The sequence below is a fragment of the Lepisosteus oculatus genome, chromosome 12 (genome assembly GCF_040954835.1).
Source record: "Lepisosteus oculatus isolate fLepOcu1 chromosome 12, fLepOcu1.hap2, whole genome shotgun sequence".
NCBI classification, from domain to species: domain Eukaryota; kingdom Metazoa; phylum Chordata; class Actinopteri; order Semionotiformes; family Lepisosteidae; genus Lepisosteus; species Lepisosteus oculatus.
The window spans coordinates 2,024,953-2,046,420 of NC_090707.1; the positions used below are offsets into that span (position 1 = coordinate 2,024,953).

The 21,468-nt window shown below is 36.4% G+C and overlaps 1 protein-coding gene across 8 annotated transcripts in view; it reads right to left on the reverse strand.

Annotated features, from left to right (window-relative positions):
• The window catches only part of gtdc1 (glycosyltransferase-like domain containing 1), a 238,043-nt gene that overhangs the window by 118,922 nt on the left and 97,653 nt on the right, over positions 1 to 21,468 (reverse strand). Inside the window, exons 10-11 of one of the 8 annotated variants that reach the window (XM_015358375.2) lie at positions 20,523 to 20,620; positions 13,886 to 18,596 (exon numbers count right to left, since the gene is read on the reverse strand). The exons of 5 other annotated variants lie outside the window; for them this stretch is intronic. In XM_015358375.2, the coding sequence (XP_015213861.1) occupies positions 20,558 to 20,620 (63 nt within the window). In that variant the 3' untranslated portion in view covers positions 13,886 to 18,596; positions 20,523 to 20,557. Of the gene's footprint in view, positions 1 to 12,475; positions 12,606 to 13,885; positions 18,597 to 19,288; positions 20,621 to 21,468 lie in introns of those variants that run through there. 2 more of the 8 variants (XM_015358378.2, XM_015358374.2) reach the window with 2 other exon arrangements.

Below are 21,468 nucleotides of genomic sequence, written 5' to 3' on the forward strand. Positions count from 1 at the left end.
TAATTAGTGAATTTCTTTTGTGGAAAGGTTTGGAGCATATGCTTGGAATGACTATAACAGATTCATGATTAAGGGCTGCATTCTCTTGAAAGCTGGGTTTACCCTGGAAGGGCCACGCCAATCAATCGATGTACTGTATTTATTGATTTTTAATGTGGTGTCCTTAAATCCCTGTGAAATCTAGGTGCATTGTCCACCCTGGGCATTCACTCAGTCCTGTCCAGGCTGCAGTACTAAAATGAAATTATGTTCTCAGTTTTTATACATCTTATACACCTAGAAAATGTTTTAAGAAATCTTGGCTAAATATCTCAGTGCTTATATGTTAAAACTAATATTATCTTAGGAAAGAGCCACATAAACAAAAACACGTTACTTTGCATTTGCTTACAGATTTCTCTTTGAAAACTCAGTGCTGTCCAGGCATTAGTTTTTAGAAATGCAAATGCTGCTCATTTGAAATGAATTTTATTCACAATTGAAATCAAAAATAATATTAATTCAGATGTACATTCTTACATTTCAGTCTAATGACAAGTGGGTCCATGCTGAAACTCCCAAAGGTACCGTGACACTTTGTTCTTTTATTAATGATTTGTGCCTTTTGCAACTGCAGAAAATCTTTTGATGAATCATTATCTTCAAAAAAATGTTTACGACTAATAAAATTAGAAGTCTTAGTCTTGTTTGTAAGACCTTTTCCTTTTCCATTGTACATTTTATTTTTAACATCATTAATATAACTTTACACCTTACTTTCTAGATCATATATCATAACCCTTTGCTATGTCTTACTGTGGTGAACTATTTCACTTGCAAATTATTAAAAAAACAATACTAATTGCAGAAGCATTCATGTAAGGAGGCAATTGTCTTTGAAGGTTTTAAATAATTTTATTAACAAAACCACAAACTAATTTTCTTGGATCCTAGAAATTTTTTATTTTATTTTATTTTATTTATTTTTCTTCGATGCAGGAGAAACATTCTGTATTCATTCTCTGGACTCCTTCATTCGTCACTTGGATGCTTCTCGTAAATCTGCCTCAGGACTATGTATTTGTATTTTTCTCCTGCACACTGGGTTCTTTGTCAACAAAATTTGCAGGATCTGGAGTCCCTCAGGAGTTTGTTATAGGTCCCATTCCCATTTAGTACCTGCATTTTACCATTGGATCAGATTGTTCAGAGGCTGGTTATCAGTTTTTATTTCTATGCTGTTGTAGATGCTGAAATGTAGTTTGCTTACACATATCCTTACATTAATTCAGGCACTATCTGTCTTGTTAGACTGCTTTAATGATTTACATTTTAAGATAAAACTCTAACAACGCAAAAAGTAATGCCGGCAAGTTATGGCTCTTATCAGCTCCACATCTGTCAGCTTTCGTTTGAACACTAGTGGTGCTGGAATCTGTTCAATTACTCAGGTATCATCATGGATCCAAGTCTTGCAGCTGATGCAATTCTTTATCTATTTTTAATCTTCACAACATTGCTCCTACCCATCATGTCTCTCAGACAGTCGGAGGCATAAAGTTGCCCTTTCCTGGTATATCCCATCATGCTTTTTGAAATGTTAAAATATGTTCAGCACTCACGTTCTCAGATTTGAATGAAAACTAAATTATGTGAGAATATCTCTCCTGTTTTAGCTACCTGTTCAAAATCTAGCCACTCACCATTAAGGGCTTGGTGGGTTTGCCTCCTGATAACAACTGTGAATTGTTACCTTCCTGTAAACCAACACGTAATTTATAGTTTTTTGTCTCCTTTTCCAATTTCCAAGCTTTCCACACACATACTCCAGGGCTGTGGAAGGAACTTTTAAATCCTAATTTAGTACTATCTTTAATACACTTGATTTAAATTCTGTTTAAATTATTTTGTTTAAAATATTTTATTCATTTGTGCATTCATGTTTGTACTGTTTTTGGTTTTGCACATGGGTTTTATTGTAAAGTGCCTTGAGAGCTATTAAAATCTATAAAATTACCAGCTGGTCAGTAAAACCTGTGGTGTTCTTCATTTTTAGCTTGACTGGTCTATTTTGTTAATCAGTTGCATTTGAAAGTTCATTACTTTTTTAATAAGATTGTAGCTCTTATGATAATTTTTAAACACAGAGCATATTAAAGTATCACATGTTGGTCATAGCTTGGGGTCAGTTTGCAGAAACAGTGATTTATATACTGTAAAGCCAAAGAATTACCATTATTAAGTGAAAGAGTAAGAATAAGTGGGATATAAAAAGAAATGAGGGAGTGGGGACAGAAAGGGATAGAGTTATAAAGAAAGCAAAAGACAAAACAAATCTTATATTGGATCTGAACAGGAACAGTTCCTGTGTTTTTTTATGATGATGGTGAAAATAGACACTTTACCTGGTTCTTTAAAGGGAGTTGCAATCAATGAACTCTGAAATGTAGCTCTCCACTTATATACTGTATGGCCATAAAGCCATTGAATAAAGTGAAATGTCTTTGTGTATATTTGTATATTTTAAGTCATATAAAGACTTAGTCGTATAAAGGTTTATTAGCTGTTATTATTTAGCACATCCAGATGATCTGGATTTGAAAAGAGGTTCACTGTGAGTCTCCAGACCCAGACGTGTGTTTTTGTGTGTTTTCTTGACAATCAAAAGTGCTGGAAGAAAATGTTCTGTTTATAAAATATACATACTTTATATGCACATTTTGATATGACACTTTGTTATCATTTTTACTCACTGTTCATACAGGAAGTGTCAGGGTGTAGCAATCACAAACCCGTGCATGCAATATTTTTAGTTTTTCACCCTTCTAATACAGTATGTAAATTTAAGCTATTGAATATTGTCTTAATTGTTTGTGAGATATTATGTATTATTTCTAGCATGTATCCCCAAAGCAAGAAGGATGTACAAAGTTATTTGGATGATCTGTGTAACCATGACTAAGCATGTATCTCTCCATTATGTATCTAATATCCTATGTTTATGTTGTTTAAATATTTTTTGTTATTGTACTCAAAGGACAAAACATTTGCTCTTTAATGCTAAAGAGCAATTTGTAAATATTTTAACTTTGCTGTAATTCTTCTACTTAGATTACTTATCCAGCTGTTTTCATTTTCAGAGACAACAACTGGACTTATGAACCCCAGAAAGCAAGTGCTTTTCCATTTGAATCATGTGTACCATAAATCTGACAACTTGTATACAAGTTACTTGCAAGAGAGTCTCTGAAAGCAATTTAATTGCATACCATAAGATCTAACAACCTTTATTTTCCTGTATTTCGCCAAGTCTTTTTTTTTCCATGGTAGCTAGTACTTGTAGCTCATCGAACTATGTTATTGATCATAATATCTATTGCAGTCTGCTGAAGGTCGAGTTATGATCAATATGAATTGACCGTCTACAAATAAATTTAAGCAGCATGGCATCAATGCACATAGTACCTTTGAAAATTAAGGTGGACTGGGTGTTTTGTAAACAGTTTGCATAATATAATTCTGTTCATAATTTTGCAAAGTTATTATTTAGGTAATTTTCCTGAATTTTATTTAATTTGCTTTATATTCAGCCCAGATGTAAATCCTCACTTTACATTCTTGTAAGAAAGAGCACTAAATAGAACAGTAGAAGAAAACTGGGAAGGCAGATTTGGAAAATCTGTTCTTAACACTATAATTTTTTTTCAGCAAGACCCCTTTCATCACAGCAGTGTATTAGTGGTAATAAAGAGTGACATTGTAAGGAAAGGATAGGAATATCAAAAACAGCATCTGTAACATATTGTTGGTATGTCTGTCTATTGCCTGGATGAGCCTCAAGCAGTACCTGAGATCTTGTTCTACTCAGAGCTGGAAGGAACTGAAAGACAGGAGTGATCCTATTTACCCTGGGGCCTGGTAATGTATGTGAGTGCAGGCAGCTTTTCATAGCTCTGGGACAAATTTGCATTTCGTAAAAACATTGCGCATGAAAATAATTAATGATGCCCAACATAGTATTTATGTACCCTCATGCAAACTGAATAAACACATATTTAGATGAGTACTGTATTTACATTATTTTACCCCACATTATGTGATGTCTCCTTTGTTCAAAACTGCTATAACTATTTTTCAGAAGCGGATTATATCTGTTCTGAACAATTTTTGTGTTTCTAGGAAAGACACTGTTGAAGAGACAAGTGCAGAACAATTCCAGAAATGTAATTGCAGCTTCAAAGAAAGTGTGTTCAGTAACTCGCAGCAATTCTGGTGTGTGCAGCCATCCCATTTGAAAATGTCCACCTTAAATCTATTGAATACTGTAGCAGCAGTAGAAAGTAAGGTGGTCAATGCAATTAAATTCTAAACCTGAGCGTATTGAACTTTCTGCAATTATACATGGGTCATCTCTGGACAATATGTTGGCCATCTGGTAGCATCTGTGCTTTCTCCCACTAATAGAGTCCCTGCTATGGCTCCAGGCCATGACAGGCAGCACTAAGCAGGTCACATGTTGTGTCTTTCAGCCATATTTAGGTCAGGGCTTTCTTTTTGGACAAGAGAATGCTTAATGCACAAAGGCAATGAAAATGGGGAGCCCCTGTCAGGCATTTAGTGCCTTCCGAGGTAACGTTACACCTGCCTATCCGATTTTATTTCCAATTCCCAGGGGGGAGACGGATGGCACACATGTATCACATTGCGATAGCTGATGGATAATGGGACACACATTGGCTCGGTTTCTACTAACAGATTAATCAGTATGCAGGAAGGATAATATGCAATATTCGATTGTCACCTTCAGCCACTGGTGACAATACGGGTCTAAAGCGGTGACAAAGGGACCTCTCAAATACTCTGCTGAGACTGTTCCCCAGACCCCTGTAGTACTTACTTGAGCTTGCAAAGGCATTAAGCAATGAAACAAAATAACGATGCTTAATTTAATCAAAGCATAACAGTATATTATATTGCAAGGCTGAGATAAGTTTATGGTCTCAAAATATTCAGCTTCCAGCTAACATACACTATACTGAACTTCAGGCAAAGATGGTGCATTCAACTGGCAATTCACAGGCCACGAAACTTGCAGTGTTTCTCCCATGACAAGAATGGAATTAATTAAATTACTGATAAAAATAATTTTACATGGTATGTTTCAAGCATTAAGAAATGAATAAGAAATTAACAGAAAATCTAATACAAACACAAATCAGTCATGAGTACTAGGATCAGGCCTTAGAATTTTGCTTTAATCAGGGTTTCATTTGTTTCCAACATCAGTGCCCTTACAGCCAGATTTTCTTCTCAAGAATTAGTGACAGAAAAGTCCTATACAGTATATCCTGGTTACTATAAAGAACTGACAGTTTAAAGTAGGCCACAGCTGTGATAATAAACCAGTAGCAGTCATCAGCTCAGCTTTCAAGAAATGGAACAAGTTGTGTTAAGATGTTTATTTGAGAAGAATATAGTAAACAATTTATGAACAGATTTCACTACAGATTTTCTATCTAGAAATAATACAATAATGATGAAACTCACATAATCTTTCAACCCAGAATGATAGAGCTAGATTTTCAACTTCAAGTGTCTATAAGCCCTTTCAAAAATATTATGGGTGCATTTTGATCTGGAGAAAAAGGTTCTTGTACTAATTGTTACTAATGCCACTAAATGGCCTTGAGATTTTCTAGTTTGCCTAATGAAGCTACGTCAGTTTACTTTTGTGACTAATTTTCTAGTATTGAAGATGATTACTTGTATGTGTATATATATCTATCTTTAAATATAGGGTAGAATCTAGGATTTCATGCTGAGTGCTAAACTATTTGGAAATGGACCTCTTTAGCCAGAGCAGAGTTGTGCCTCTGAATGTGCTTCATTTATCTGAGAGAGGGAATTTCAGAGACGATCGGCTGCTTCGCTGGCCATTGTCACATGACTGTTTGTGAACGGCTGCATAATTGTAGCGTAAAATTCCCCCTAAATCGTTAGCATGCTTCTGCTTTCATTAAGATTATGGCCTAGCACAAAGTTATGCTGGCTTGAAGCAAAAAGTGATAACTTCATATTAAAAATGCACCTTGAAGCAAAGTTCAATTTTATGAGGGATTTACTTTATTTCAGATTTCGAATATATTTTTCATTTTGTAGATAGGTTACCCTCAGGAATTTATTGGTTTCCTAAAACACAATTAGCACACTTTGAGATTGAAAATAATAAAACATAAGCAAAATGGTTTCTGAAGTCTGTTTCATGAATCTTGGAAACTTTAAAGGAGCTTTTGACAGTTATTGAAATGTGATTTGACAGCATCATTTGGCCAACAGGAGCTATTTTACTTTTGCATCAGTTTCATCCTGCTTTTAATCTTACAGACACATTTATAATGGAGTGGACTGCACTGAGGCTTTAATGTCCTGCCAACTAATCAATTTGATGACATAATTGATAATAAATGCTAATTGACAACTAACAGCAGTCAATTAATTGCATTCGAATGTTGTAAAAGAAAGCTGAACTGTACAGGACACTTCCTACAGCTATAAACCCATCGGGCAGGAGGTGTCTTGGCAAAACTGTAACACTCAAAACATTGAAAAGATGCTGGTGTAGTTGACGAGAACAGAGGAGACATCTGAACCAATGCTGAAGTAATTTATGCAAAATACTATATATGATTACATGACATTCTCAAATTACATTTGCTGTATTTATTAACTAGAAGAGTTGGAAGCATGCATGTTTTGGTTTTGGTTTTGTTTTCTTGCAGGGCTGCAGGACGGTCAGAGCACTGAGCTGTATGAATGTGAACACAGGAGGAGGTGAGGACCAAGGTCAAAGTTTAAACCACACTGTGGACACATGCCTAGGTCTTGAGTTCTGCAGTGCAGTGCCATCTAACCTCCTTTGTGTCATTAACTCTTGATATCTATTGTGCACATTGGAGCACATTAATTAGCTATCATCTCTGTACCTTAGAGTGTGACCTAAACTTCAATCACATTCTGAAATACTGGCTGTGCCTAATTTGCTTTGACATAGTTAAGCGTTTTATTATATTGTTTTTTACAATTCTATATGTTAAAGAATTATAATAATGTTTAGATTAAAATTCTGAGAGAAGTTCTCCTGACTTTTTTGTCTTCTTATTTAAATCTTCCAAAATACAAAATAATTCAAATTTTGTTACAATTAAGAGTTGAAACATCATAATTCTATAATAAAACACATTACCAATACTCAAAGGAAGTAATTCTAAGGTTAAACATCTTGATTTCAGAGATGAAGATCATTTCTTCTACTTCTGCCTTGACCTATTGATAATAAATAAATAATAGAACCTTGCCTGGAACCAACAAAGAATCTGAATTAAGTTATCCAGTAGCTATCTCTGGTAAACTGGGCTTTTACTGTTATTTCAGGGGACAGTGCTTGAGTTCTTTGCATTTGTGCTTCTCTCCAGGACTAAACCACCCGAGCTTTACAGCAGAGAGCAGAGCTGAAAGGCCGGCTCATCATTATAAAGCAGGAGGTATTAAAGAAGTTCATATCCCACAACTTCTTTCCCATAGTACATTTGAGTTTGCAGGTTTGTTTGGGATAAACTTCTGACTTTGATCGTAGCTAATTAGGCATGCTCATTTTAAATTCTGCACCTATAGCTCGTTAAGTTGCATAGGTTATAGCACGCAGTCTTTGGCCAGTTGCCAGATGAGGGCGTCCTGGTCTTGGTGAAGCACCTCAAAGTAGGAGAAGGTGGGAAGTGATGAAAGAACCTTCCCTTTCAGTAAAGATCAATACAGAACTCTCCTTTGCCTATGGGGATCAAGAGTCTTATTCACTAAGGGCTTTTGCATAAAGATCCAAACAATAGTTCACAAGAATATTTCTGCTTTATATAATCCAACTTCTTTTTCAAGTTCTGCTGCAATAAGAAGTAAAATTTAATGAAATGAGCTGCTTTGATGAAGTTTTAATATACATATTCCTATACATTTTCAAGCTGGATTCAAGGGGCGATCAATGGTAGCACCTGGAATTTTGCCATTAAAAACTCTTCGTTTTTAACAGTGGTGTCAGGGGAAATGCACACAGGCCATGGCCATACTGAATTGACGCATACCATACCAAAATAAGAAATATTCCTTTACTGTGACCGAAAATCAATGTGGTGTGGATCCTCATGCTAAATCTCTGCGTTTTCTTATTCATGTTATATATTGGTTTATGCAAAAGTTTAATATCCATTTCAAAAGAAAACATAACATGGATGGTATAATGGTATTTTAGCATAGAAACTCCCATGAAACTATTACCCCTTGTAATGGGGTGCACATTCTCCACTCAGTCAGAAAGCTGGGGAATCTTCTGGAGCTCAAGATAAATTAGACAAGAGAGTCATGCAAAATCAGAGACTGGCTGTTTGCTCTTACTGCTATTGGTTATTTAAAACAGGTCCACTGCAAGAGGACCGAGGAGGAGTGTGGCAGTGAGTGGCTTACTGGAAGAAGGTAAAACGATGATAGCATATCTAATGGTACACTTAAATGGGTAGGATTGTTTAAGAGGGAAGTAGCAAGAAAGTTGTTGGTTTTCCTATAATGAAGGTGCAGACTGAAAAGAGTGGCTTGGTGCTGAATGCTCCGGACTTGTAACCGGAAGGTTGCGGAACCAATACAGTTGTATTCTTGAGCAAGATGACCCACCTGAATTGTTCCAGTAAAATACCCAGATGAATAAACGGGTGCAAATTAGTAATAAATGAGAACTCAATCAGCAAAAAACTGAAAATCTGGTAGTAATGTAAACAAAAAATGACAAAGATTTAACAATAAAGTCTGATAATTTCCTAGCCTGAATGCAGCTTGTGCTGTTAAATTCCACATCGGAGGGCAGAAAATGAAATGACACAGAGAATCCTTAAGAAGCTCAGAAATGGGATGACCTCAAACTTCCTATCAAAAGCTCCAGGAAAGCAATGTTAAACTGTATATATTCTTGAAAACAACAGCATTGGAGCAGAGAGATAAATCAATATTAAAACTTCAGTGACAAGAGAAGTAAGAGACAAAGCAGTAAAATACAGACACAGTAAGGATAAAGGTTCTGAGTCTGTTTTGCTGATGTTCAGAGCCAGCATGAAAACCGAAGCTATGCTTGCAATGGAATGAGAAAATGCATTTTCTCTACAATGAATGATATTTCACAGAAGAATATGGTTAGTTTCCTGTCTCAAATTGAAGACAAAATATTTGTGAACTGTATATATTGCTTAAGACATAAGCACTCTGAGTTTAAAAAAAAGAATTTCCTTTTATTGTAGTACCTGAGTATTTTCTTACCTAAAAGACAGAAGACAGAGACTGTAGACTGTTTAAACTAATGTTTTCCATTTATCATTCCAACACTGCTAATTGCTTAGGGTGATGGACTCTCGGGAAGTTTTCATAATTTTTCTTTCTATATCCTGCTTAAGTTTTTATTCAATTCTGCATTATTTTACATTTTTCAACATCTTATAATGTATTGTATTAAACAGCATAAGTAAATAAATACTTTGAATGAGCACATATAAAATAGGATCCCAAAGTGATTAAACCCCACTGACTATTCCAAAGACATTTTAACTTTTAATAAAATAAATGCTTTTGAAAGGAACATCCACCACTTTTCTAAGTCATCACTGGTGACAGAGAGTAGATAAATAGCTCTTCTATTCAAAGAATAAAAAGACAGGACAAAACTAAAATGAAAACTAAAATAAATAAAGTAAGGCCAAGAGCTATTTCAAAATTGGGGCTTTCGTTGCATTGACTAAAATTAGTTATGTGATCGACACAATATTTCACTGGTCCATTGAACAAGGTTATTGTTCTCCAGAGAATATATTTGTACTGTAGCCATTTGAATATATTATTCCAACTTGCTTCCCAGAAATCCTGGCCTGCTGACTTCAGAGACCTTCCTTCTGTCTTCTGATGTGGATTTTGACATGAAATGGAATATGTTGCTGAAGAGGTAAAAGAAGACCCTCCACAAAGAATAGAGTCAGACCCTTTATCTTACTGCAGCTTTTACATATGCATTTAGAGAGGGAAGGAAGGAGATGGGACACAGAGGGGGAGAGAAAAAGAGATGGAGAAAAAAAGAAACAAAAAGAGGAAAGACAGGGAAAGAACGAGAAGTCTGAATCAGACAGATGAAATAAGGTGGATTCACTCCAGAGGAATAAAAAGAATTGTTACTTAACTGTTACTGTCACACTTGTGCCATGATTATGTGCCCCTTTTTTGCAAAGTAATTTTCTTTGGATTAGAAAAACAATCAATCCAATCAAGGAAAAAAATGATTGGAGAGGAAATCTCTCAAGAAGTTATAGGTTTTGAGAATGAGAGGACTAGTGGGCTGGATACACTCTGTCTCAAGTAATTCATTTATGTCTTCAAAACTGTTTTAGAGAACAGAGTTACTGTGCCTTTGTTGTGCTTAAAAAGCTTATCCCCTCTTTATGAAGAAAGGCAATAAGAGCACATTATAAAAAGTAACAAAGAAAAGAAATACTGAAAAGTGAGTGGCACCGCTGATAAAGTTTAGCAAATTAAGTCATTGACCTGCAGTTGAGATTAATAGCAAACAAGGTGCCCCTGCTTCAGAAGTAATGAATATTCTTCAAACAGCAAGGGAGCGCTGAAGGCTGCTTGATGCAGATGACATTGAAAGTTTCAGAGAACAGAAATTCCATCATTTTTCATTTGTATGCAAATTTGCCTGTTACACAAATTAACCCCTGAACCCCATGTCACTTCTCATCTGGTGGAATTCTCTTTTGCAAGCCCCATGCAGTGAAGTCTTGTTGGTAACCCTGGGTCAGCTGGGCTGTCCCCTGTTAAACAAGAGGGCTAAAGTCACAATGCTGGTCTTTGTTTACCCTTATTATACAAGGGGGGATAAACTGGAGTAGAAGCATGTTGTAAAATGCACATCTCTAATGCAGGCCTCTGCATGCTGGCATAATTGAAATGCAAAATGCAACTGTACCTCTTTGAATAGCGCAGCCACAACTAATCACTTCCAGTAGCTTTAAGGTGAACCTCCAGGACAATATACAAATCCTATTACTTGTTCTTTCAGCTAAGAAGTCTCCAACTCCTAAAAGTCTCTTTGTTACTTAGCACCTTAGACAAATGCCACTATCTGCATATGAAGGGAAAGAAGGAGTAGTGATTGAGCCTTCTAATTGATGTGGATTTAATTATGCTAATGCAGGCTGTAGAGTTGTTGTTTTTTTCTTTACAAAAGTTGTATAATAGAACCAGCAACTACAGGTGTTCTTTCTGTATGAACATTTTTTTGTCAAACCTGATCATTTTTATAAGAAATAATGAGGGGGTTAATAGCCACACAATTCTATTATGTTTAAATTAATTCATTCGGAATCTGAATGTGTAATTAAACAATCTTCTCAGTGAAACCAACATGCTTTCAGACATAACTGTGGGATCTCACCATAACACTCTGGTGCAATGTTTTAAAAAAGAGCCTTTTTTCATATGACTTTTTGCTATTCAAAACAAAAAATAAAGTTTCCTCAAATCCTCAATATTTGGAGTTCAAATATATACAGGCGGACAGACTGACCAATAAATAGAGCTGCACAAATGGTAGTTTGTAAGAATATCCTTCTAAATTCTGAGCATCTTATCAGTGTTACAGAATGTTGGATTCTAATGAATTCTAGTGCAGACAGACAGCCCTTAAACCCTACTCTAGTCAAAGGGTCACATTTTAATCACTGGCTCTTAAGACCAACATCTCCAACTGCATTTAGAATATCACCCCTTTCTAACAAGCTGAGTATCTGAAAATCAGCCAAGAGCTGTTGCTGAGAAACTGAAGTTGTTAAGGCAATTGAAAATGTGATTAGATCCCATACATTACATCTTTGCATACAGGTTCATTAAGAATGCATCCTTGTCTGTTATACACTATTGGAGAATGTATTCCTTGTTAGTAGATTCACAATTCATTTTTGCTTTGCATTGTATTTCAGTCATATAGTATTCTTTTTTCAAGTGTTGGCACACAGATGTGCCATCCTGTCATGCATGAACAATAAAAGTGGAGAAAAATAGAATGAAAGGCTCTTCCTCTGAGGATGGGAAACACTTGTACATTGTCCACTGGGAACGGTTCTTGGGCTTTAGAGCTGCAATTTCAAGGGGGAAGCAGGGAAACACAGAGGACTCTGACCGGAGTACCGGCAGATGGCACAGAGTGGACACACAGTGGTCATGGAACAGTGAGCAAAGGTTCGTCCCATGCTTCACTCTTCAGAGCTCATGTCAGATTGTGCAGGTGTATAGCTTGCCATAGAAAACAACATTGGTGAAGTTTGCAAATCTGGGAAAGTTGTGAAAAACAAAAGCACATAGAACTAGCTTCAATGACACTAGTTACCTTGAATTGCTGATTTAGTAAGTCTTCTTAGGAAACCTTTAAAGCTCTGTGGAGTTTTCAAGATTATTCTTTTCTTTCCACTTTGGAAACAGCTGGTGTTCAGAGACCAGGCAGTCTGGGATCTTCACACCGTACTGGGCAGGTATACTGGGACATACATCTGTAACAGAACGGTAGGCTAACTTATGAATTCTAAACTTAACTTGTCTAAACCATTTTGTTACAGATCATTGCACCAATTGAATCAAAACCTGCTGGCCTCCATCAACAACTGATATCTTTTCATGTCTTTTCATTTCTGCATTTGAAAAGTCACTCTGATAATTTTCACCCCTGCAACTGGTCATAAACTTTTTTGAAAAATCTGGCCCATCACAAAACAGTGGTTGTCTAATTAAGGCCAAACGTTAAAGCTTAGATGTCTAGCTATAATGCTTTTTTTGATGGACTATGGCCATATTGGTATTCTTATACGTTATTTCCTTTTTAATATTGAAAAAATAATGCATTGAATCTTATATTTGCAACATAATTCACTATTATTTAACATGACAAATCAGTACAAATATATCTACAGTATAACATAGATAATTGATGTCTGTTTTTGCTTCATGATTAATAAATTGAAAAAACTTTTTCGATATGTCTTCTAGGAAAGTTTGTTTTGAAACTTACTGGAATGCTGTAGTATCTGGATTCATTTATTTTTGCTGAGTTTCTTGGACAGATCATATACTGGAAATTCTGTTACTAATTTATCTAAGACTGTGATTCATATATTTAGAACTGATCAATAGGATCAGTGTAATTATGTTTGTCTGGAAGAGCAACATAAAATTCTTGCTAAATAAACAAACACCAAAAAATAAATACTTTGTATTGTTCTAAATAAGAAATATAGCCTGTTTTTCTTGACCACTTAAACGCATAAAAAATGTGACATGTTTAAGTGAAATTCCTAATTAATATAAAATGTTTTTTTTTTCAAAAATAATGTGAAATTCACAACAATTAAATTCTTGCATTAATTTGGGAATCCAAAAGGTTTTTATGGGATTTTGTGCCAAAATCATGTTTGTTGTTACCATGTTTTACTACTATACAGTTGCTGTCCTTCCACAAACAGATCACACAAGTGTTTCTGACATAAATAAACACTGATTTGTGTTGTCCACGAAAACAATATAGTCGGTTATATTTAATTTTCTAGATGAAGGGACATAGTGCACTCCAGAGCTGTAGCAAAAACTAGTTAAATCTTAAAATCCTTCTATTTTAAAGAATCCATTTGTCCTATGAATTCGTGTAATTTTCATATTTAGTATTTAAATGTCATCATTTTTTATAAGATTGCATATCCTAGAGGGTAGAGGGTGATGGATATGTTGAACAAATTCAAAGGGATTATATTATTTTTATATATTTTATTTGTATTCACAATTTACATTTCAGTCCACAAATGAAAGAAAGGTCCTTCACAATGATGTTGAATAACATTGTCATTCATATTCAACTAATTGAGAACTCACCACCATTAGCCTAGTACAGAAACATGACATTATGCCCCAGAACACATTAATGGATGGCATCTTTAAACTTTATGACCACTGGCTCATTTCAAAAATCATCTGGAAATGAAGTGGGCATTTATCAGGCCTAGTTAATCTCAATTTGTGGATGTGGTGATGACTGTGTTTAAAAGAAAGCAAACAGTTTTTTTCTTCACTAAATTAGCAACAATCATCAAACAATATTTGAGGACGATTTAACTTCTCATTGCAATTATTAAAAAAATAAAAAGTGTAAAGTAGTTTGGAAGAATATATTTGGATTGTAGCTACCACAGTGCTTTTCTTCCACAAACAAACCAGTGAAGATGGATGATAAAGCATTTGATACTGAAAGATTGGTTTCATTATCTTCAAATGGAAATACAACAATACTAAAAAGGACCAGCTTAAACATGAGAAAAGGAGGAAATGTTTTTTTCTCCCAGTGCTAAATGCTCAATTCAAATGATAATCAAACTCAGACACACTAAGGATACCAACTTGATCATACAGAGCACCAAAAGTGCTTTATCACTGTGTACAGTATAAGAACATAAGAACAGTTACAAATGAGAGAAATCTATTCAGTCCCTTTAACACTTTTGGTAGTTAATATCTGTGATACATTTGAGTTATATTGATGCACAAAGACTCAACACTTTTCTAGCAACTTGAACAGACACAGGTGAATAGGTGATTTAATCTGTTCAACATCAAACCTGACAAAAAAATCAAGAAAGAAAACACAGGGGACAATTTCCGCCCCCCTTATCAAGAGGACAACCTCCTCATGCCTTTGAACAATGCCAGACTGGACGATATCACCTCACATGGGCTCATCAGTAGTTGAGCCAACTCTGTGTCCAAGCCCAGAGAGTGCGGTACTTATGCGCAGAATGTTCAAGTGCGAAAGCCTGGACAGGAGTGTTTAGTCACTGCACAATTATAATGATAGATGACAATCATTCAAACCAGATAGCACACATCCTCATGCTGCTTGTGGAGCAACCTCTTTCTTGAGAGATGAGATTCAACAGATGCCCTACTCCCACAAGACAGCATTTCCCACCAGGTGCAAAGCATGCATCACAGATGCACAGACTGCTTTTCCAACAGTGGTCACATATGCTACTAGCCTGTGACTTCCAAAGTACTCTGCCTGTGATCAAACTATTGATAAAAATATGTCCCTGCAACTCCTACGCTAATTCCTGAGAACTTTAGTTATTGCACCTGTAAGTTATTAATTTCCTTAGTTTTATTGGATGCTCATTTAATTTTGCTTTACAAAACTGACGGGCTACTCTTTCTATAGAGTGCATGACTTGTGCTTGGGATTCATTCATTCAGACTCTTCTTATAAAAAGTCAGATTTCATTACAGCCTCTGTGGAAGGCTTGTCTGATAAGATTGATGATTCTGGGGGGCAAGATGTGTCAAAGATCCTGGAAGTTGCTGGATTCAAAGCCAGGCTGTTTCCCAGAGTTGCAGGAGGTGAAACCTACTCTGGCCGAGGGTTTTTGGATTTTAGTTAGCTGAGGACTTTACTATATAGATTAAACCCATGTTAGAAATGGTATTTGATGCTCAGATCCTACTTTCTGAACATAACAAATGTTACAAATTTCCAGTTTTCCAGTTTCCAGTTGTATTTTGTCTTAATCTTTTTGAATTTCTTTTCATGGTTTCATAATTTTTATCTTAATATTTTGCCATCATATGTAATCTTGAATAGTTTAGTAATTTAGTAACAGTTTAGATCATTTATTTAAATTAGGAAGAACAGTAGATACCTGTGGTACTCTGCTAATTACAGTATATCACCCAATTTGAACATTCATCTCGTACCTGTGCCCTCTATTTCTATCCATCAAGCAATTCCATCAGTCCAATCACGTGTACAATATTTCCCTAAATATTTACCATTTTTAGTTAATACTTTATAAATAACCTACTGTTAATCTAAATACTCCACATCTGCGTATTTAGATAATCATTATGTGTGTATTACTGTTGTTGCTTTTTTAAAGGACATTTAAAAGTTAGATATTTTAGATTTTTTAGAATCCACATTGACTATCCTATAGGATCTCATTTCCATGTAGGTTATGATCCAGTTTTGTTCCAGTTACTTTGTTCAGTTTTGTCACTCTTTGCACGGATGTGCACTATATAGCAGTTATCCAGGCCATGGGTACCACTCCTGTCTGGCACAGCTGTTGAAAGACTGTGAAAAACCACTTGTTTAAATACTACTATGTGATGCCATCAGGCCCTGGAGATGTACTAAACTTTTTGTGCGTCTAGTGCCTGAAAAATGTTTTCCCCTTCTATGTTTTTACTTTTTAATACAGAACTTTGACCTTCTGCTGCCTGGGGCATGTTTTTTACTGAACATGCAAGTGAAATGTTCATTTAGTGATTCAGCCATTTCCATTTCATTGTGTAAAAACTACATTTTCCTTCATTCTTTTAGGTTTTTACAATTTTTTTCTACTTTTATTAGATATTCCAATATCGATTGCATTATTTATTTTTATCGCTACCTTCTCCATCCTTATATTATTTTTCACCTGTGCTTAATTGGTAATTTATTTTTTTTAAATGTAGTGGATCTTTTTAATGATCTAATTGATCTGTTGAACCATTTGAGCTGTTTTTATCATTCAGATGACTCACTCTTGGGATAAATCTGTTCTGTGCTTCAAGCAAAGTTTTTTAAAGTGTTTTCATCCATTCTCCACAAACATCACTGTTCTTTTCACAGCTCTTGTGCTCTGTCTCATTCCTTCACAGTATGCATTCCTGAAATTGTATATTTTGACTTGAACTATTATCTGCACAGTGTCAAAGTATAATGCAACGTACATCATATTATGGTCATATTTTCCTTGAAAAAATAAGTTAGAAAAGAAGACAGCAATATAAGCATTTTCGTCTTTTAGGTGCTTCAACAAACTAGGGAAGAAGACCCACTCCATCATCAATTTTGCTGATGACACCACAGTTGTAGGTCTGATCACAGACAATGATGAGAGGGCCAACAGGGAGGAGGTCAATCTCCTTACAAAGTGGTGTGAAGAAAACAACCTCACCCTCACCCAAGTCAGCAAAACCAAGGAGCTGATTGTTGATTTCAGAAAACTGCCAAACGGTCATGCCCCTATCCACATCAACGTGACTGAAGTGGAAAGGGACAGTAACTTCAAATTCCTTGGCATCCATATCACCGAGGACCTCACATGGTCTCTCAACGCCACTTGTCTGATTAAGAAAGCGCAATAGCGCCTGTACTTCCTAAGATGGATGAAGAAGGCTAAGATATCTCTTCAGATCCTCACTAACTTTTACAGATACACTAAAGAAAGCACACTTTGCTGACAGCAAAGCCCTACAGCGGGTGGTGAAAACTTCCCAGTCCACCACTGGGGTTGCTCTCCCATCCATCCAGGACATTTATGACAGACGGTGCTTGAGGAAAGCTCTAAGCATCATCAAAGACCCCACACAACCCAGCTACAGACTCTTTGATCCTCTACCATCTGAAAAAGGGTACCGGAGCATTCGGGCCCAGACTACCACTCAGAGACCCCTCACTATCAAACTCCCAGCCTCTCTTACCTCTTACCCTTAACCCTTAAAATGCCTTCTCTCTTTATCAACACTCAAATGCACATTGAAATCTACCTCTACCTCACGTCAAGACGTTCACTCCCCGTCAGTTTGTATCCTTTATTTCATTCTGTTCTTTCACACAACTGTTGTTTTCTTGCACATTGCCTGTTGTCTCTGTCTTTCTTTTCTTAACAACAATTGTACTGTTGTTTTTTTTGTACTACTTACCGTCTGAGAGCTAGCTAAATAGCATTTCGTTATACCATATACTTGTGTATCAGTATAATGACAATAAACTTGAACTTGACTTGAACTTGAAGAAGGTGGGAAAAAAATTGAAGTCTCCCATAAAATTCTTGATTTCATTATTGTGTTGAATTATAATTCACCTCTGCCTTTGATTGTCTACAGCACATTCATAGCTTTATACCTTCAGATTGTTTTTAGTCTGACTCACACGGATTCAGATTCTGCGCATCTACTCAAGTTACAGTATATTCATCTCCCTTGTTTTTGGTTAGCCACATTTCTTTGATTACAATTGCATCATAGTTGCCTACGAATGTGGTAGCTTTTATATAATCTAATTTGTTTCTAATATTTCTAGCAGGTAAGCACCAAGCATTCTAGCACTGGTAGAATTGATAGACATCAGTGATTTAGCCAGGCAGGCATTGGTAGACATCAGTGATTTAGGTATCAGCACTCAATTACCTGAACCTTCTGATTTGCTCTAGCTTTTCCCTCCTTCCATTCTAGTTGAATACTTTCTGGATCTCTTTTGGGATCCTTGCATCAAGACGACTGGTGCTCTTCTCATTCAGATGTAATCCATCACATCTGTACAGATGACCTTTGCCACGGAAAGGCTTCCAGTGGCCCACAGACTTGAAGCCTTCTTCTGCACACCCTGTCCATATCCATGTGTTTGTCGACAGGTTAACACCGATGTTGTTCACTTGTGTGCGTTCTTGACAAAACAGCTTCTAAAAACCAAATAAGCCAGACATGCTGAATGGACTCCTCTTGGTTGCAAGCTTTCTTATGTTCATTATTATTTTTTCTTTGAAATTTCAAAACCTTAAGGCTGTGTAGAAGGGATACATCAGTTCAGTTAAACCTTAACAGGATCAATGTAACACTTCTCCCAGGTGAACAGCTGTTGATAACTTAAGGAGACGTAAAAAACCTGCTGGATTCCAGACCCTGAGGACAGGTGTCATAGGTGACAGGTATGTTCAGTTCTCATGTCCCCCAAGCCGCTTGTGAGTACACAGCAGAAAGACAGGATGAGCAATATTTGTACAAGGTTATAATGGAGGAAAATAGCCAGTGGCACTAAATGTAAAAGGAATTTTAAGTCAACTTTAATGTGACATGACAAGATAAAGGTGTAATTAATCCCTTTACTTACTAGCATATTACAGCCTTAATAAGTATTCCCCTTTGACATACTGTGTTTAATCTAAGGGGTCTTTTATTGTGACACGAATCAACAGCTGGACAGGTGGCACAAATCTCAGTCCAGATACTATATTATTAAAGAAGAGAGAATATACTGTATGCATGGAGGCAGGTACTAGAAGTTTGCTTAAACAAAGAACTACATGTAATAATATATAAATCACACCTAAAATGCATGCATACAATTAATGAGAAAACTCCTCATTTGAAACAGTTATTTTGAGTAATAAGCATTGTTTATTAATTTACCACCATACTTATTAAAGTATTTTATAAATGTTTTATCTAGAATATCATTTAAGCTAATTCGAGAATCTATGAACCTAAGTGACAGCTGATTCGGCAGCAGTATTCACTTTCCTGGGGCCACTGTCAAGTCTGGACAGAGGGAGCTCTTCAATGATTTGATTCATCACTTGCTTTCCCCCACAGCTGCAGTGTTGGCTATTTTGCAAGACCCATTGATACATGCAGGCTTCACGGAGGCTGTGGCCTCTTCGTGATGGATTTAGCAAGGTCCTCAGTCAACTGGCTAGGTCTAAGCCAGGCAGACATTTGTAGACATCACTGATGGGGAGCTAGCCCGTTGTGACTGGTGAAGACCATTCTGCTTCTTCCAGGGCCTGCACTGTCAGACTCCATATCGCTAATCAGAAACAAGTAGGCGACAAATGGTTCATGTATGAGTGCGCTAGTTGTTTACTGCTGCATCAACTGAAATGTGTGACTTTGTCCTGGATTTAAAAAACTCAAGGATAATTTGCATTGCTTTCAACTCCCAATCACACTTGAATGGAATGCAGTCAAGAAGGCTCATGTGTGTTGTGCTTTTAACCCTAACTTATTGTCCACCTGTAGCAATGGGTCATGGCTATTGCATCAACACCACTTGTCCTGCTAGTTCTCCTTTGCAACATGGCAGCACTGTGACTAAGGCCCATTGCTACACATTGCAGTTGCATGTTTTACTTTACTGTCATACAGTCCTTTACCAAATGACGAAATATCCCTAGTTCATGAAAACAATAATCAGAAAAACCTCTGCAGCACTCAGACACAAAAAAGTTCCAGACAGATAAAGTGACAGTTTGTGGCTGAGCTGAGAAAACCTGACTGAGGTTTGAGCCTCCAGTGCCCATAGGCAAAGGCCGGAGCTGAAGAGAAACCCATTGCCATGAGAGGAAGGGAAATTACATCATAAACCAGAATTAAACATCTAGCAAGCCCTAGTCACACTATTCCATTCGCTAAATGGCACAACTGAGTTTTGTCTTGGTGCTTTGTAGGGTCTTCACTGGTTGTGTGCAGGAAAGCAACCTAGTCATTCTGAAACTGCTGCTGAAAGGAGGAAGGCTGCTGGCAGGATCAAAGGCTTTTCGTTCATTCAGAATGTAGGCTGCAGAGCTATCTGAGTAGTGTTTGTTTACAGGCACACACATTATAAGCACCTGTTTATCTTAGTTGGAAAATGTTTCTCAGGGTCTCAGAAGCGGAGCACAGCTTCCTGAGGAGATTTCCGGAGGCAATAGAAAATTTTGGTGGGTTCCTATAAAAAAAGGGAAATTTAGGCATTCGTAAGACACATGTGCAGCGTTTGTTTTATGTCTGAAAAACATTTGTGAATGTAAAACAGAGAATTCTGGTATCTAGTGGTTGTACAACATCTTTGAATAGAATCTCAGGTTTAAATAGTTGTTGATAAATTAAATTTTATCACTAAAAATATTGAATAACCTCTAATAGAGTAAACAAAGGGAAAAAAAGCAAATTATTTTAAAACAATAGCAAAGCAACCTTCCTAGATATCTGATCATGATCATATATTGCATATTCCATGAATAAGAACAGGGCACAATTCTTATATATTTTAACTCATTCAACTGAATTTCCATGGTATTACTTGCCTACTGCTTTGAACGAAACCTGTTTCAAACGGCTGATCTACAGCCTAATATTGCACTAATGCTTTTAATTTAATGTTCGCAGTTGGTGTAATTGGTATAATATAGCAATATAATACATTATAGGAAATTCGAGCATTAGGCACTAAATTGAAATTTTAAAGCAAATGGCAAAAATGACTGTGGGGGAAAGGAACCCTATTAAATCTAATTTGTTATGCACTGCAGTAGGGGTAATGGATGCAATGAAAGTTCCTTTATTGAGTTCTTATGTCCAAAAGGTATTTAGGTACCATGCTGCATTAAGCTGCTCCCTGTGCTCCTTCTGCGACTGAAGATAGCAAGAAATAAGTCACATAGGTTGCTGCCCCTTTATTTTTACTTCCTTTGCTGTGGACCTTGTGCAGAGGACACCTTGGGCTCCTTAAGAAGGATTACAAAAGGTGCCCCCGACCCCCTTCTGTCTATATGAATAGGTCACTCTGGAGGAAGA